Here is a 12,251-nt window from a genome sequence, read left to right on the forward strand (position 1 = left end):
GCTGAGTTTTCCCAGTATTTTCTGTTTTTGCTTTGGAAACACTCCCGTTTGGTCTGTAGGTGAGACCCTGAGCTTCTGGATGCCTTCCTTCTCTGCCTCGCTCCCATTCTTATCTCTCTGTCCTCTGCCTCCTAAACTCAATGTAAGTTCAAGGAACGTGCACCTTATCTTCCAAATAGGCACTTTACAGTTTTCTGGACTCAACACTGAGTTCAACAATTTCAGACCAGAACCTCTGACCCCATTTTTTGGAAGGCAACCGTTGGTTATCATTCTGCTTTTCGCATTTACACCTCCTCTCGATCCATCTTTAGTTCCTTCACTTATCCCACATCATCTCTTTTCACCTTGCACCATCACCCATTTTGTCAGTTAATCTCTCCTGCCTTGCACCCTGTCACAGGCCTTCTCTTTTGCTCTTTTCCCCTCCCCCTTTACCACCTACTTAATACCTGTTACATCTCTAACTTTTTCCAGTTCTGATGAAAAGTCATGGATGTGAAATATTAACTCTGATTCTCTCATTACAGATGCTGCCAGACCTGTTGAACATTTCCAGGACTGTGTCTCTCTATTTAAAATTTCCAGCATCTGCAATATTTTGCTTTTGTACACAGATAACTGGCTTTTTTGGTTTTCTGACCATAAATAAACTGGCATTTGGAATGAGGATAGGTAGATGTTGGATGTAAGATAATTTGCTTTGTGAAGTTCTTACCAGATCATTATAGACTGGGTTAGGCTCTTCCTTTGTATGTGTTGATCCTTTCTCACCTAAAAACGATACAGATATTGATTACAGAGTTATGTTGTAAAGTTTAAAAATTAAATTGTGAGTATTATTTTAATATATATTTTAATGATCTACACTGTCCCCTTGTGTTTGCAACAGGCATGTTTACTAAAAAGTAGCATCCTTATATCAGAGGTCAAGTTGAACAAGCAGAATCGGATATACAAGTCCGTAAATTATTCTATGCAATACTTAATCTTAGCATACAAGAATTTGAACATTGTATGACATGCTCCTGTGTGTTATTTTAATTGTCACCTATTAACCTATTTATTTTTAACCTGGTAAATTTCCATCTTTGTGGTAACCTGTTGCAGGGTGTCTGTCTCCTGTCTTTTAAAGAGTCAGACCTATTGTTCAATCCCAATGAAACCAAATGAAGATATTGTATAACTGGCTGGCAATTACCTGAAACAACTTCATTTTTAGTCCCATATCTGTTCAACTGCTGACTGCAATTGCATTTGAAACCGATGATTTACTTAATAAAAAAGTGAAATGTAGTCTATGATGTTTAAACACTGATTTTAATGAAATTCAAATATAATCAAACTTAACTTTCTCCTCTCGCCTGTTTGGAACATCATACTTAGACCAGCTCTTTGCCCATTTACTACTTGTATGTGCTGCATTGTATATTGTTCTCTTTCTATGGCTTCATTTAACTATGTAGGGTCAAGGCATATTCTTATTCATTGTTCAGCTTGACTCCTGCTGCACTAAAGATTCCTGCAGGTGTCAGCTGTGCCTCAGTCAGTGACACTCTGAGTCAGTAGGTTGTGGGTTCAGGTCCCACTCCATGGTCTCGAATACAAAGATCTAGCCTGACACTCCAGTGCGTTACTGAGGCAGTGAGATGCACCATTTGAGATTCTGTATTTTGGATGAGATGATAAACTGAAGCATCTGCCCCTTAGGCGAATGTAAAAGGTTCTGCGGTACCATGTTGAGGGTCAGCCAGGAAATTTGTCCCAGTGTCCTGATTAATATCCATCCCCAACCAACTTCACTGAAAGACTAATAAGCTGGTTTGTGGAGCTTGTCACATTTCCTATGTTTACAACATTACTAAAGTGCTTCATTGGCTTCAAAACACTTTGGAATGTTCTAAGGTGAATGGTGCTATATAAGTACAAGTGTTTTATTTTTCTTTGCATCTAGCATTGGTACTAGACTCTGCCCTGTGTGGCAGTTGACCTAGGTCAGTTAGGCTCCTCAGGAGCCTGTGACTAGCCAGTGGCCACGCAGAGTTTATTTTATACTCTTCTACAGCGGAAGGAGAAACAGGTAGCACTTGTACTCTGACCTGCAAGATCCTACTTCATCTCGATCAAATTTGTACCTGTAAATTAGGCTGTGAAGTTCCTCGGAGCTGCTCTCTCACACTTTATCATCATAACCTGCAGTACCTCAGATTCCTCCCCTCTCTGGATGTCGTTGCGGCCGATTTAGCCGGAGCAACTCTGAGGAAGTTTCCTGCCTCACTCTTCGCTTTGACCAATTGAAGAGAGAGAGAGAGAGAGGTTTTCCTTTTAATTTGGAATTGGAATTTTCTAAATTCTGTAACTCACCAGCTGCAGTTTTCTTTCTGCATCTTGCGACATAAATAGTAGCAACAAGGATCAGGACAATCAAAACTCCGAGCACAGGTACGACTAGTACTATGGAAAAATTTGAGGTGCTGTGAAGAGGAAGAAAGAATACCTTATTTCTCCAAACTGAAGCTCATTTTCATTCTCCGAGCAATAAAGGCTCCCTTTTCAAATTTCCCAACCTCCTTACCCCTTCTGTAATGCGGAAAGCACTGATGTTTGCAGGATGCAACTCACAGGAACAGGTGGCCTACTGAGACCATATAGCTGGCTACTGGCCAAGATTCATACATGACCCTTGATAGGGACCGTCAACAAGCTACTCGGCTGCAGTAGAATCACAGATAACTCCAATCCCGTCCCCGCTTAATATCCACAAGCAGGTTGCTGGATAATGATCAGGAGGGGAAATCCTCCCCTCCGTGCATTTAGACCATTCCTCCATCTAAAGTACATTGGCTCTTAAGGATAAGCCCAAGTTAAACATGGAAACATATTAGCACCACAACTGTGCTCCAGATCCTATCACACTCTTTGGCAATCCCAGGGAGATCAGCTAGTTTCTTTTAAGTAGTGTTAATGAACTATAATGCTCGTGATTCACCCACAGTTAGAGGGGGAACTGTGCAATCGTGATAGTTTGTGATTTGGCTTAATCGCAGAAAGAGGCATTGAAATGTATTCGGCACCCAAGTCATAAATGAGAAGCACCGTTATGGTAATTGGCAAAAGGACCAGGAGGTGTCACAAGGAGAAAGTTCATTTCGCAGCCACTTGTGATGATCTTGGGCGGGATTTTCCGGGTGGGGCTGGAAATTCCTGCCCGAAGCCAACAGACCTTTTGCTGGTCCGTCTAATTATCCATTCCGCCCGTGATGATTTCCGTGGCGGGTGGGACCAGAAAATTTAGCCCCTGGTGTCCACTGCTTGAAAGGATGCAAATTCGATAGTGACTTTCAAAAAGGAATTGGATAAACACTTGAAGGAGAAAAAATTGCAGGGTCACGGGGAAATAGCAGGGGAGTGAACTCATTGGATACCTCTTTCTAAGAGCTGGCACAGGCATGTTGGACTGAAAGGGCAGCCTCCTGTGCAGTTTCTTTAAGTTACGAAGAGAGGTTGGATAGACTTGGGTTGTTTTCATTGGAGCAGAGAAGACTAAGGGGTGACCTGATCGAGGTGTACAAGATTATGAGGGGCATGGACAGGGTGGATAGAGAGCAGCTGATCCCCTTAGTTGAAGGGTCAGTCTCGTGGGGACATAAGTTCAAGTTGAGGGGCAGGAGGTTTAGGGGGGAATGTGAGGAAAAACTTTTTTACCCAGAGGGTGGTGACGGTCTGGAATGCACTGCCTGGGAGGGTGGTGGAGGCGGGGTGCCTCACATCCTTTAAAAAGTACCTGGATGAGCATTTGGCACGGAATAATATTCAAGGCTATGGGCCAAGTGCTGGTAAATGGGATTAGGCAGGTAGGTCAGGTGTTTCTCACGTGTCGGTGCAGACTCGATGGGCCGAAGGGCCTCTTCAGCACTGTGAGATTCTGTGATTCTGTGATTCTGTGATTATGCTAAAATTAGACATGGAGGAAAATAATACAAGAGTGACAAATGGGTAGCACACAGGCTGTGTAACCCAGGCAACTGTACAAATTCTCGAGCCAGTCAAGGGTTCCAGTGAATGACCACTTACGCAGAGACCCAGACCTACTGGGACTGTGTCCTGGGGCCCTGTGAACCCAGCTGAGGCTCCATCATTAACTTGCAGTGGCTTACATCATCAACAGGAGGCAGCAGAGTAGACTAAACATCCTTAAGGCACATAACACTTGACTGGGTTCGATCAATGAAATAAGCACTTTGTACTCATTGTTTCTTGCACTCACTCCAGCAACCAATGAACCCTCAGACAGATAACTCAGACAGAGCACAGACTGACGGTGGGTGTGATGACCGTATTCATTGTAGATTAGTCTGTCCTATTTCTGTTATTTTCCTCTACAAAAAAATGCATGGCCTTAAATGGTAGCACAAACTGAATTATAATTCAACCTGCTCACATTTATGAAATAAAATTTCTCACCTTTCCTAACCTCAAAGTTTGATTCTTGCTTTAGGACAGGTACCAATGACTGTCTTAATACAGCCTCGATTGGAGAGAGCTGTGGCATTATGTAACATTGAAACTGCAGTGTTGTACTTGAACAAGGAGTGGAGGTGCCTTAAGGATCATCATCAGGGATGTAAGACAAGGACTAATCCATCTAGAGCATGTTACTCTTTTCCAAGGCCATCGAGGGTCTATTGAATGTGGCATCACTAATAATTCCCAATATTTTTTTTTATTCACTGACTAGACCAGCATTTATTACCCATCCCTAACTGCCCTTGTTCAGTGGGCATTTAAGAGCCAACCACATTGCTGTGGGTCTGGAGTCACATGTGGGCCAGACCGGGTAAGGACAGCAGATTTCCTCCCCTAAAGGGCATTAGTGAACCAGATGGGTTTTTACAAAAATTGTTTCATGGTCATCATTAGACTTTTAATTGATCCCCAAAACATTACCCTGGGTCTCTGAATTACTAGTTCAGCGATAATACCACTACGCTATCGTCTCCCCCGTTTTTCTGTGGTGTCAGAATTCTGATCTTGAGGTATTTGCCAAAGATGACTCAGGTCAATCAATGTCCCTCCCCCTCAACTTCTTAGAAACAGTTCTCAATCAAAACCACTCTTCCAGGCTGGGACCTACACTCCAAACTGTGCCCAGCAGACAACCCCTGAAAGAGAAGTGTGAGGCTGCTGTATTCACATTTGTCAAGAATAACAGAGCTCTGTTCTGAAATCCTTGGAAGAATATTAATTTCATTAAATAAAAACAGAAAATGATGGAAAAACTTAGCAGCTCTGACAGCATCTGTGGAGAGAGAAACAGAGTTAACGTTTCGAGTGTGTATGATCCTTCTTCAGAGCTAAAGAGACATAGAAATGTGTTGAAATTTATACTGTTTAAGGTGGGGAGGTGGTGGAGCAGGTGAAGCTGGATAGAAGGCCAGTGATAGGTGGGGGCTAAGGAGAGATTGACAAAGGTGTCATGAACAAAAAGACAAAGGGAGTGTTAATGGTAGCGGTAAGGGCTAAAGGAGGTGCTGATAATGGTATTAAGGTAAGAAAGCAGAATATGTTAATAGCAGAACAAGGGTAAGCTCTGAAGAGGTGTCATACAGACTTGAAACATTAACTCCGTTCCTCTCTCCGCAGATGCTGTCAGACCTACTGAGTTTTTCCAGCATTTTCTGTTCTTATTAAAGATTTCCAGCAGCTGCAGTTTTTTTTTTGCTTTTAATTTCATTAAATAGATTGATTCATATAGTTACCTTTCATTTTCCAAGGTGATTATTTTCTGAAGTTCATTGGGCAGTATTGTTGTTGTAAGAGCTGTAAAAACAAAAAAAAACAATAACAGCAGTGCATCAGGTGTTCGAGTGCAAATTTTCCAAAATATTCCAGGTTTTGTAAAGTTACTAGTCCAAATTAGGTGAAACACCGCAGGCGGTGGAGAATTAGTTTGTTGGATGCCTATCGTTGTTTGGATGGCCTGATGTTACCCACAAGCTCTCAAGTGCTGTCGCTGCTCTCTAAGACCTCAGTTTGTTCTTCCTCTGGGCCTCCACCCATCAAGCAAAGGCATTGCTGCCCCATTGGTTGAAATCCAGTGGGGCACTCATGCTTGCTGGGTGCAACTAATGATCTGATCCAAGTGTTAGGCCCGTCTGAACCATCTTAGTGATCACATGGGTTGATCTGAAATTAGGTCAATTAACATCCTTCGTTGCTGTTGGATTCCACTGTTTTCATCAAATTTTGCAGCCAATTAAATTGCCTTATTATTCCTCCTATTTAAGGACTTACACAGTAACTATTTATGTTAAATATAGAAAGGATAACTTTTATCATTTTTATGTGTTTTGATGTTGTTGGGTCATTAATTAAATTTAAATTAATTCATTTATCTAATTTAAGCTACATGCTAATGTTAACGTTCTTATCTATTCAGTCATTCCATTTGGATATAAGATAATGTACAAATTACATGAGGATGTAACCATTGTCAGGAACAATAACTCCTCACAGCATTAGTGTTATTTTAGTATTAATTCTGCAAAGTGAAATACCACCATCAAATCTGCAACAATTTACAGCTAAACACTCAGTTGATTTAGCATTACTCACTTCGGTCACTGACATTCATCATCTATTTGTTATTTGAAGAACCCATTAAAATGTTTGTGGTTTCTTAACTTTTCCTACTGAGGGATTTGAGAGGTTCTTTTGTAATAGTTCTTGCTGGCCGTGATGTATGATTTATTATAGAGTTGATTTTCTAGGCAACTTTTCTTGGTGGAAATATTGAACTTTATTAACAAGACAGCAGCAGCAGCTACATGTGTGCATCCAACTCCATAACTAAAGAAGAACTCTCTCCTAGAGGTTCCCCCGCGCTGCTAATTCATTGGTTTACACAGATGATGTGATTTTACAACCTGGGATTATTCTTAAAGCTACAGTCCTATGTTTATCAAAACTATAGTTACTACATTCCTCCCCCTTTAACTTTTCTGTACATTTTGTATTTACGAGGATATTTATCTCATGACATTACAATATTTACACAGGTCATGAAATTACAAGTTCAGTCTTTCAGGTGGTTTCCTGATCCGTGTGGAATGTCGTAGTTCCACGACTTCCAATTCTTTGGCAGGAACCACATTCTCTGGAACAGCATTAACATCAGGTACCTCATTAGGCACAGGCAGTTCAGAGTCATCCACTCCGACAGAGACATCGGGCATATCTATCCTTGGTTGAGCAACTTCAACAGGAACCACAGGTTCAACAATGGTTACAGGTGGAACATCATTTTTTTGGGATATCTTCCTTATTCTTAAATGATCCGTATGCTTATGGGTGATTTGGCCCTCCACTTCCACTTGTTACAACAATGGTCTGGTCACAGAACTTACTTTACCAGGTAACTACTTCGGTCCTCCACTGAAATTCCTGACATATACTGCTTCTCCAACAGTAAATTGCCGCTCATGACTGTGCAAATCATGAGTCGTTTTTTGGTTCCCTTGACTTTTCTCCACCTTCTCCTCCAAATTGGGAGGTATCAGGCTTAGTCTTGTTCGAAGACGATGCCTCATCAGTAACTCTGCAGATGTTGCACCTGTAGTTGTGTGTGTGTGTGTGTGGGGTGGGGCGTCGGGGGGGTGGGGGGGGGGTGGGGGGGCGTTGTTCTGTAGTGAAATAGGAAACAAGCAAGTTTAGTTTCCAATGATTCACCTGTTAACTTTTTCATTCCCGCCTTAAAAGTTTGTACTGCTCTTTCTGCCAGTGCGTTAGATGATGGATGGTACAGTGCAGTCTTCATGTGGTTCATACCGTTCAGGCAGACAAACATTTGAAATTCAGTGCTAGTAAATGCAGTACCATTATCTGAGATGATTACTTCTGGCAATCCATGGATAGCAAAGCTTTGGCATAGGTTTTCTATAGTAGCGCCTGAAGTTGGCAACTTAACCTCATAAACATCTAACCACTTGGAATGAGCAACTGTATTCAGTAGAAACATGGTTCCAAGAAAAGGACCACTGTAATCTATGTGCAATCTCACCCAGGGTCTACAAGCTCACTCCCATGGACGTAATGGGGCTGCCACTGGCAACCTTTGTAGCTGTTGGCATTGCACATAGTGTTTTACCACCTTCTCAATATCACCATCCATTCCTGGCCACCAAAGATAACTTTGCGTTATTGTCTTCATTCTGGAGGTTCCCGGATAGTCACTGTGTAACTCAACTAAGAGTGGCTTCCTTCCTTGTGAAGGAACTACTACTTGTGCCCCCATAATAGAATACCATCTTGACTGCTCATTTCATGCCTTTGGTTGAAAAATGGCTTCAATTCACCAGAGACTGGTTCCTGGGACCATCCATGTAACACTTGTTCTCTCACTTGAGACAGGACTGGATCACGATTCATCCAGTTTCTTATCTGCCTGGCACAGACTGATGAGGAACCCAGGAAATTCATCACTAATACGAGCTCTTGGGGAATTGGGACATAGTCATTGCTCTCTTGCAAAGGAAGGCGACTTAGGGCATCGGCATTGGCTATATGAATCCCTGGCCTATGCACAAAGGTATATTCATATGCCACCAAAGTTAGGGCCCATCTTTGAATTCATGCAGAAGCTTTGGGAGGGATAGCCTTTTCCTCACTAACCAGGCACAAAAATGGTTTGTGGCCTGATACTACAGTGAAGTGTCGCCCATGCACTTATTGATGGAATTTTTTTACACCAAAAATAATCGACAAATCTTCCTTTTCAATCTGAGAGTATCCTTTATTGGCTGTGGTAAGTGTTCTGGATACATAGCCTCCCAGCCTTTCTACACTGTCATCCATCTTGTGAGGTAGTACTGCTCTCACTCCATAGGGGGGCGCATCGCAGGTTAGCACCAATTCCTTTGTCGGGTTGTAGTGCACTGACAAATTTGAAGGGTGCAAGAGCTGTTTGACTTTCATGAAGGCTTCTTCTTGGGGTGACTTCCAAACCCAACGCTGGTTTTTCTTTAGTAGTGAATGTAGAGGGGCTAGAACCATTGATAAATTTGGTAGAAACCGGCCATAATAATTTACCATCCCTAAAAATGATTTAAGTTCAGAGATGTTCTTAGGTGCAGGTGCCTGATAGATTTAACCTTCCCTTCAACAGAGTGTAACGCTAGGGCATCTATCCGGTGACCCAAATAAATGACTTAATTTGCCTGAAAAGCACATTTTTCCTTCTTTAGGCGCAGTCCTGCTTCTAAAAGTCATTTCAGGACTACCTCTAGATTAGCCAAGTGTTCCTTTTATGAGAAACCAGTTATTAGTACATCATCCAGGTAGGCCACAACTTGAGGTAGTCCTTGTTGCAAGCTCTCCATCATCCTCTGAAAAATGGCACAGGCTGAAGAAACACCGACGGGCAGGAATATGTATTGATATAACCCTTTGTGAGTGTTTATGGTCACACATTCTCGGGAGGCATCTTCCAGTTCCAGTTGCTGATATGCATGACTCATATCTAGCTTTGTATTCGTTGTCCCTCCTGCTAGTTTAGCATAGAAGTCTTCAATCTTGGGAATAGGGAACCTGTCCAGCTTGGCTGCTTTGTTGACCATTAGTTTATAGTCCCCACAGATCTGATCCAGTTTTAGTACAGGGTCTATGGGCGCTGCTCACTCTGAGAACTGAACTGCTTTTATGACACCCAGCCCCTCTAGCCGGTTCAACTCAGCATCAACCTTCTCTCTCAGGGCGCATGGCGCCGGTCTTGCTTTCAAGAAACGAGGGGTTGCTTCTGGGTCCACATAAACCTTGGCCTGTAGGCCTTTGATTTTCCCCAGTTCCCGGAAGACAGTGTCATATTTTTTTAGCAGCTTTGGCAGTCCTCCTGTTCACAACTGGAAAATTTGGGACCAGTTTAATTTAATCTCTTTGTTTCCATGTTGATAAGAATTAGCTTTTGAATTTGCTGCTAAGCTGTTTCGTCTAAATTTTTGGTTAGCGGGGGCTGTTTCCTGCTTCGCTGCGGAGTCCCGGCTTTTCGCACCACTTTCGGCTGACTGTTCCTACCCCAACTAGAAAATGGCATCATTTTGCACCCCTTGTATTGCTTGTGAATGCCTTACAGCGCTTTCCATCGCAAGCACTATTTCTAACGCTTTCTTAAAATCAAGATCCACTTCAGCCAGCAATCTTCGCTGAATAGCATCCTCTTGCACACTACAGACCAAACCATCCCTGAGCATATCATTCAGGGTTTCACTGAAATCACAATATTCCAGTAGTTGTTTTAATTTCATCACGTAGGCAGCAATGGTCCCTCCTAGGGCTCTCTTCCGTGAATTGTGACTGAGGGCTTGGGTTCGAAATGTTCCTTAACGAGGTCTACTAATTCACTGAAGGTCTTCGAATCAGGGGCACTGGGGCCTGACAAGCTTTGAATTAAACTGTAGGTCTTGCTCCCACAAATACTCAGGAGAATTGCTCTCTTCTTTTCCTCCCCCCATGATTTTGTTGGCTTGAAAGTAGAATGCAAGATGTCCTATATATTGAGACCAGTCATCTGTGGCAGGTTCAAAGGGATCGATTCTGTCAAACTGTGGCATCTCTTCCTTTCTTTTTAATGATCTTAGACACTCACAATCACTGGGCGAGGGACAATACCGGATTCGATTTATCTTCATCGCCAGTTTGTTATACGGTTGATTTTCTAGGCAACTTTTCTTGGTGGAAACATTGATCTTTCTTTACAAAGCAGCAGCATCTGCTACATGTGTGCATCTAACTCTATAACTAAAGAAGAATTCCCCTAGAGATTCCCCATGCTGCTAACTCATTGGTCTACACAGATCACATGATCTTACTACACAGGATTATTCTTAAAGCTACAGTCCTATGTTTATCAAAACTATAATTGCTACAGTTTATTTCTATTTCCTGCCACATTGCATGTAGTTGAAAACAGTGTTGTTTCTACTACACAGTCCTTTGCAATCTCTGAGCCATACCAGCACAATAGACTGAATTTCATTATGACACTCTTCTGGCATAAGAGACCTACAATGACACTTGGCAGATTGAAATCTTCTGCTTTTGTGTCCTGTAGCTGTAGACTTCTCCTATGGTTTATAAATGTCCTGTTCATTAACTGTTTGGGAGCAAAGAAACAATTGGCGTCGAGGAACTATTATTTTTTATTTATTCTTTCACGGGATGTGGGCATCACTGGCTAGGCCAGCATTTGTTGCCCACCCTTAATTGCCCTTGAGAAGGTAGTGGTGAGCCACCTTTGCTGCAGTCCATTTATATTAAGATAGAGAATGTGGCTTTTTAAAATCATCTTTGTGTTGACGGTGTGGCTCACCAACAATAAGCTAGACATTAAAATTGATCCTACATACTCTGGCTTGCAGCAATATTTACCTGCATTTTATAAATTGAATTGTAGACCCAACAAGTTGCCTTTCCCCTCAGTGGGAAAAATAAAAGAAACCATATGCATTTTAATGGAGTCTTCAAATACAAAATAGATGATGAGTGTCAAAGCGAGTAGTGTTAAATTAACTTACTGTTTAGCTGTAAATTGTTGCAGATTTGATGGTGGTACATCCCTTTGCAGAATTCATATTAAAATGACACTGATGCTGTGAGGAGTAGTTATTGTTCCTGACAATGGCTACATCCTCATATAAATTGCACATTACTTTACATCCAAATGGAATGACTGAATAGATAGGAATGATGGCATTAGCATGCACTTTAAATTAATTAAATTAATTTACTTAATTTACTTAATGACTCCATATAATATCATCCATCCTTTCTATACTTAACATAAATAATTACCCTACTCAAACTTTTCTTTAAAATTAGGAAGGTGTTTGTTGGGGTAGATGTAGAGAAAATGTTTCCATTTGTGGGAAAGTCCAAAAATTGGGGCCATTGATTTAAGGTAGTCAGTAATAGATCCAATAAAGTATCCAGGAGAAATTCTTTACCCAGAGAACCCCAAACATTGTCGCCCTAGAACTCACCCTGCTGCACCTCTGGCATGGGAGCAAAAATTTAGTGATATTGGACCCTAAATATGAAACATGCACATTAGCAAAATTCACATTGAGTCACATATGGTATAAACTAACCGCAGCAGTGAACATTGTGTCATTTCAAAATAAATTTGAGATTGACATGAGAAATCGAGTTTGACTGAAACTGCCAGTAAGTCAGTTTGAGAAGTAAGGTCAGCTGCCAAT

At 41.7% G+C, this 12,251-nt stretch overlaps 1 protein-coding gene across 1 annotated transcript in view; it reads right to left on the reverse strand.

Moving 5' to 3' along the window:
* Positions 1 to 12,251, reverse strand: part of LOC144684058 (polymeric immunoglobulin receptor-like) — a 78,231-nt gene that overhangs the window by 50,298 nt on the left and 15,682 nt on the right. Inside the window, exons 4-6 of the mRNA XM_078547772.1 lie at positions 5,760 to 5,820; positions 2,365 to 2,474; positions 719 to 774 (exon numbers count right to left, since the gene is read on the reverse strand). Coding sequence (XP_078403898.1) covers positions 719 to 774; positions 2,365 to 2,474; positions 5,760 to 5,820 — 227 coding nt within the window. The remainder of the gene's footprint in view (positions 1 to 718; positions 775 to 2,364; positions 2,475 to 5,759; positions 5,821 to 12,251) is intronic.

Source organism: Cetorhinus maximus, chromosome 8, assembly GCF_964194155.1.
Source record: "Cetorhinus maximus chromosome 8, sCetMax3.hap1.1, whole genome shotgun sequence".
NCBI lineage: Eukaryota > Metazoa > Chordata > Chondrichthyes > Lamniformes > Cetorhinidae > Cetorhinus > Cetorhinus maximus.